The 6163-nt window shown below is 43.6% G+C and overlaps 2 protein-coding genes across 2 annotated transcripts; both read right to left on the reverse strand.

The window, feature by feature from the left end:
• Positions 1 to 404: 404 nt before the first annotated feature.
• Positions 405 to 2003, reverse strand: LOC130505942 (uncharacterized). The gene has a single exon (XM_057000548.1). The coding sequence runs from the start codon at positions 2001 to 2003 to the stop codon at positions 405 to 407; it is 1599 nt and encodes a 532-aa protein (XP_056856528.1).
• A 2472-nt stretch (positions 2004 to 4475) lies between these two features.
• On the reverse strand, positions 4476 to 5918 carry LOC130505941 (uncharacterized). The gene has a single exon (XM_057000547.1). It carries the CDS (start codon positions 5916 to 5918, stop codon positions 4476 to 4478), a length of 1443 nt encoding a protein of 480 aa, XP_056856527.1.
• Positions 5919 to 6163: the final 245 nt, after the last annotated feature.

A 6163-nucleotide genomic window follows, 5' to 3' on the forward strand; every position in this document is an offset into this window, starting at 1 on the left:
ATTTATTATATACATGATCATATTATTTCTATCATGTTAATTGATACATATGAATTTTTCACTAAAATTAACCTTTTATAAAACTAAACATATAAATGAGGTTAGACCATTATCTGATGTTTGCTCCTAATTGGGGAATTCATTGGATCTTCAAAAAGAAGACTTCCTAAGTTTGTCGGGATGTCCCAAAACATTTTTTTTTTGTCATCTTTTAGATTAATAAACTGGTTCAGAACATTACATCATCTCCTTACAAACCGCATTAGGTTAACATATATATACCCTACCCAAAAAATCAGAGGCATTCAAGACAAGGAGCAAACCACAAATAGCCCCCCTACGATCACACTAAACAACCATGAACACCCACAAAAAATAATCATCAAGAGACTCCAAGAGAGCAACTAAGAAGAGGGAAGCGTTTCCTCATTGTGAAATAAATCAGCCACCCAATTGGGCGCTCCTGTGGCTACATAGGAATGCAAAAAGCCTCCCTTTGTCACACTTTGCGCAATGAGGAAAGCCCCTCTGTTAGTGGTTCTCTCTTCTTTTATCAACCTCCACCATTCCAGCTTTCTCAGTCTCGCCATGATCTGTGCATATTGACACGTGAAGTTTGGCCATGCTTTTGGTCTGAGAATTACGTTGGGCAGTGTAGCATCATCCATAGCAATGATCACTCGATTGACCCTGTGAAAACTCAAACATTCAATCGACCAAATCAGAGCTTGGAGCTTGGCTTCATCAAGTAATGGAATGTTAGAGAAAGCTCTTCGACTATGCAAAACAACTCTGCCCATCTCGTCTCTTAACACCCACGAGCCTCCACTCCTCTGCTTGTTCTTGTCCACATCAACTCCAATATTACACTTCAACCAGCCGCGGTTTGGAGGTGTCCATCTGCGATCTTTGATCCCCACCACTACTTTCTCCTTCTCTTCCATCTCTTTCTCATGTTTTTGAGCTAGCAACCAGAATTCAGCTTCCGCCGAAATCTTGTCTATCAAATCTGTTGCCACGAAAGCTTTTCCTTCAAAAATTATCCCATTTCTCGTTTTCCATAAGTACCAAGCGATCCAAGGAATCATGTTCCTGATCCTCTCACTTATCGCCTTGTTCTTCATCAACATCATAAGGTAGTGGAAGTTAGAGAAATGAGAAACTCTGTCATACCCATTCATCGGATGCGGGACATTCGCCAGCGCCCAAACTTGTCTTGCTATAGAGCAATCAAAAAGCAAATGATTAATGGATTCACCCTGGAAACCGCAAGCCTGGCAACAAGGATCCAACCGAACTCCTCTTTTGAGTAACAGCTCTCCCACCGGGATCGCATTGCTGAGAGCTCTCCACATAAAAGTTTTGATCTTTGGAGTTGTTTCAATTTGCCAGACCGATAGCTTGAGGTCGTTGGTCGATGGCCTTGCTTCTGCTTCTCTTATCTCCTCTCTTCTCTTCCAGGAATTAATGAACCAATAGCCTGATTTTACTGAATAGCTGCCATTTCTATTGTGGACCCAGACCCAATAGTCATCCTGAGAGGAAACTATTTTCATAGCTAGGATTCTTGCAATATCTTCTTCAAAGAACAGCTCTTGCAGGATCTGAAGGTTCCAGCAGTTATTCTGAAAATCAATTAGATCACTCACCTTCAGTAACAGGTCCACAAATATATTCTTCATCAGAGGTCTACGCCTGACATCTCCCTCTATCCAGTTGTCGACCCAGACCGAGATAGTCCTTCCATCACCAACATGTTTCCGAAGTCCCTGAGTCAACAGCTCCTTTCCAAATTGAATGCTTCTCCATGCGTATGAAGGTCGTGGCCCATTCTTGGCACTGAGGAAATTTGACTGATCAAAGTATCTGCTTTTGAAAAGTCTAGAGAACAAGGAGTCCGGATGATTAAGTATTCTCCAAGCTTGTTTGGCCAAGAGAGCTTGACAGCTCAGCCAATGCATCTTCCGCTTATGCTCAAAGGAGTTCCACCAGAAATCAGCCATTGCTCTTGTCAAGTTCTCACAAGATTATTTCTTGGTGAGTTTGAAGCAAGACATTGCATACACCGGCATCGCCATCGCCACTGCTTTTATCAGAATTTCTTTCCCTCCCAGCGACAGCTGTTTGAGAAACCAATCAGATAACCTGTCCTTGAGCTTGTCGTAAATGTAGGCTAGCAATTCAGTCTTTGAGCCACTGAAGCATTCCGGCAGTCCAAGATAGGATCCTGTTCCGCCTTCCTTATCAATCCCTGTAATCATCTTGATCACTTCTCTGGAAGTATCAACTACTTTAGCTCCGAAAGTGATAGCTGATTTAGCCACGTTCACTTTCTGTCCAGTTGCCTCTTCGTAGACAAGGAGGATCCTCATTATTTCCTCAGCTTCTGGAACCGATGCCTTGCATATGAAGAGGCTATCGTCAGCAAATAACATATGGTGAATCATGGGACCATTTTCCGAGAATTGGATCCCCTGCAAACGTCCATGACTCACCGCTTGTTCAATCAAGTGTATCAAGCCCTCCGTGCACAAGACAAATAAGAACGGAGATAGCGGGTCGCCTTGGCGAAGACCCCGATCCGGTTGTATGCATCCAAAAGGCTGATCATTAATCAAGGTCGAGTAGGTTACCGTGGTCACGCAGAACATAACTCTCTGGATCCATACATCATCGAATCCCAGCGCTTGGAGAAGAGCCCTTAGGTATCCCCATTCAACCCTATCATATGCTTTTGACATGTCAGACTTAATGGCCATGAAGCTGCTGGAGATCTTCTCGTTCGTTCTCAGGGCATGTATCATCTCGTGGGCAATCAGAATGTTGTCAGTGATGAGCCTTTCCTCTACGAAGGCTGACTGCGTTGGAGACACAATATCCACCATCATCGGTTTCAGTCTTGCTGCCAAGATTTTGGAGATAATCTTATAAAGCACAGAGCATAGGCTGATCGGCCGGAGGTCTGACATCAGGACATGATCTTCAATCTTCGGGATTAGACATAGGTGTGTATAGTTCCATTCGACTGGGAAGCTTCCTGTCTCAAAGAACTTTAGAACTTCTGTTGTGACTTGATCCCCTACTATGTCCCAGTACTTTTGGAAGAAGATTCCAGTCATACCATCGGGCCCGGGGGCGCTTCCTGGTTTGATTGAAAAGACCGAATCTCTGACCTCTTCTTTGCTTACCTCTCTTGTCAATAACTCATTCATTCCTGTAGATACTCTGGAGGAGAAGCCTTGGAAAATTCTTGAGAAGTCAGCATTGCTCGTGGAACTAAAGAGAGATTTGAAATATTCGTTTGCCACTTCAGCTTTAGCTGCTTCCGAAAATTGTTCCTGTCCATTGGCATCCACAAGCTTGATGATTTTCTTCTTTCTTCTGCTGGTCTTCACAGACTGATGATAGTATCTGGTATTGCGATCACCTTTCGCAGCCCATTTGTTTTTAGTTTTCTGCTTCCAGTATGACTCCTCTTCCCTATAAGCTTTTATCAGCTCCTTCTTCAGATAATTAATTCTCACTGTGGACGGAGACAAAGAAGACTGTTCCTTTTCCAGGGCCTGTTCAATCTGAGTAATCTTATCCCTGGAGTTCAGGTTCTGTTTCTTTTTCCACTTACTCAATGATTTCCTGCATCTCTTCAGTATATCAGAGACTTTCGCTTCAAAGAGAGGGTGATTGGTTAACCAAGCTTTCTTGATCTCGTCTCGGACTCCCTCTTTGTGAAGAAGTCTCCCATCAAATCGGAAGCAACCTCTGAATGGTACAGACGCAGATATCAACTTCACCAAGACAGGCCTGTGGTCGGAACCTCTTTTATCTAAGAAAACTTGGTTTGAGGCAGGATAGAGCTTGAACCATCTTTTGTTACCAAAGCATCTGTCCAGCTTTGATTGAATAGATAGCGTTCCTCTTTCTCCTCCCCATGTGAAGCTATCACCAGTACTCTGAAGTTCAACCATCTCACACACATCCAGCATGTCATTTAAAGGCCGAAAAGATTCCTCACTTCTTCTAGGACCCCCTATCTTCTCCCCATTGTGTCTTATCTCATTGAAGTCTCCCATCATACACCAGGGCTCCTTCCGGTGGGCTCCAATACGAGACAATCTTTCTCATACTTGAGGCCTGTTTTTCCTTGCTGGTTTCCCATATACACAAGACACAAAGAAATTATCCTTACCGAACTGTACATTGAAATCCACAAGGTTCTTATCTACATACTTAAAGACAATATTCACAGAGTTCTTCCACATTAAGGCTAGACCTCCGCTGTACCCAATAGGATTTATAGTCATTATCCTATCGTAGCCTAGCCAAGTCTGAATATCTACAAGAGCGTCGCGGTTTTGCTTCGTCTCCATCAAAAACAAAATCTCCGGGAAAAGTTGCTGTCTCATTTCCCGTAGTCTTGGAATCACCAAATCCTGTGCACGGCCCAGGCCCTGGAAATTCCAGCTTACCATCGCCATTTAAATATTGGACGGTCCCTCATTTGGGACCACCAATGGTTTCTTAAACCTTGCAGAGCGTTTAGATGGCTCGACATCTTCTGGTGCCTTCCTCTTTGTATCAGTTACTACTCCTTCTCCGATTTTTATCCCTGTGGCAGCAGCCTCTTCCATCACCTTCTTCCCATTTCCTTTTCTCTTGAATGTTCCTGGCCTTTTTCTACTTTTAGGTTTCTTTAGAGAGGTCCCGGAAGTGTTTGTTTCATAGAAACCCACACTATAACCTGTTGAACCCTCATGGAGAAACTCAGATGAGTATAACGTTGATTCAGAGACCGGGAGCTCAGACACCACCTTCCCAGATTGAAGCACCTTCATACCAGCTGATATGGCACTGGCCATTAGCTTTTCTGGGTTTACAACTTGCTTCTTCTGAGCACTGAAGTCGTACACCACTCCTTTTCCCTTGTCCAGAGCGTTTGAAATAGTTGGAGCCGGTTCCAATCTAAGAAAAGTCTTCTGACCTAAGGGGTCATCCTTCAAGTCTTCAATGGATTTCCTCACTCTATCTTCTCTAGCCAGCTTTTCCGGGCCCTCCGCTGCCAGCAAGTACTGTCTCATCCCTTGGAGAACTTCTTCTGCAATCTTCGGTCTTCCAGAAATCGGGTCCCTTCCAACTTGATTCTCTGGCAGAACTCCAAATAAAGGGTCAGATTCATCCAGTTTTTCTATCAGCTCTGTTCTCTTGCTTCCTGCGGAAGAGGCTTCTTCTTGAGTTCCACCCATCTTACTCTTCACCTCAAAGGGACATTGAGATTGTTCATGAGTGAGCCTTTGACATGTATAGCACCTCTTTTGAACCCTCTCATAGTCATATAAGATATTCACCACTTCACCCCCAGGCAGTGTAAGCTTCTTGGATCTTCGTAGTGGTTTAGACACATAAAACTTCACTAAGACTCTTACATAGTCTTTGTACTGCGCTTTCTCAGGATCATAAGGAACATCGATAACTTGACCAGCAAATTCTCCCAAGTAGGATATAGTTCCTGGCGTGTAATGGTTTACAGGAATGTTCCTCATCTGAACCCACACCTTCATGTGCTGCAGATAATCCTCAGGCGGTTTCGCTACCCACCTGTCTATCACAATCGACCAGTTCTCACAAGTGTGAGCGCCTCTGTTCAGAACTTCCAACAGATCTTGCTCATGTTTGAAGATAAACTGAAACTTTTCCTTAGACAAAGCCACCCCCTTCACTCGATTATACAGCTGCCATTTCCTTGGCATTTCACAGATCAGATCTTCCATTCTTTGACACTTCGGATTCAGAAGCCTCCCCACCAAACTCATCTCGTTCCTCTCCGTAGAGTAGAACTCCGGACGGTCAGGTAGCACACAGGGTTCGTCATCTTCTTCTTCCAGCGACATGTGTAACATAGGTTTATCAAGCTTGGACGACATCGAGACCAGCCAATACTTACACCACTTGATCTACCCGAGCACAGACTATTTCTTCTTGAGAATCTTCCTTTGATTTAAAAACTGGATCTTGAACAGATGAACAAACCCTAGTTTTGGATAAGATTTCAGATAAAAGTCTTGATAGGATGTCCCAAAACATTAGGAGCATAAAAAGTCCAAATAGAAAAAAATATACTCTATCTAATGGATTTCTAGGTGTTTCATCCGCCCATCCGGACAAAAAT

This window comes from Raphanus sativus, unplaced genomic scaffold (assembly GCF_000801105.2).
Source record: "Raphanus sativus cultivar WK10039 unplaced genomic scaffold, ASM80110v3 Scaffold2718, whole genome shotgun sequence".
Lineage (NCBI taxonomy): Eukaryota > Viridiplantae > Streptophyta > Magnoliopsida > Brassicales > Brassicaceae > Raphanus > Raphanus sativus.

What these genes read in the sequence shown, in the direction of transcription:
- LOC130505942 (XM_057000548.1), bottom strand. Translation starts at nt 2,003, where the DNA reads ATGGCTGATTTCTGGTGGAACTCCTTTGAGCATAAGCGGAAGATGCAT.
- LOC130505941 (XM_057000547.1), bottom strand. Translation starts at nt 5,918, where the DNA reads ATGTCGTCCAAGCTTGATAAACCTATGTTACACATGTCGCTGGAAGAA.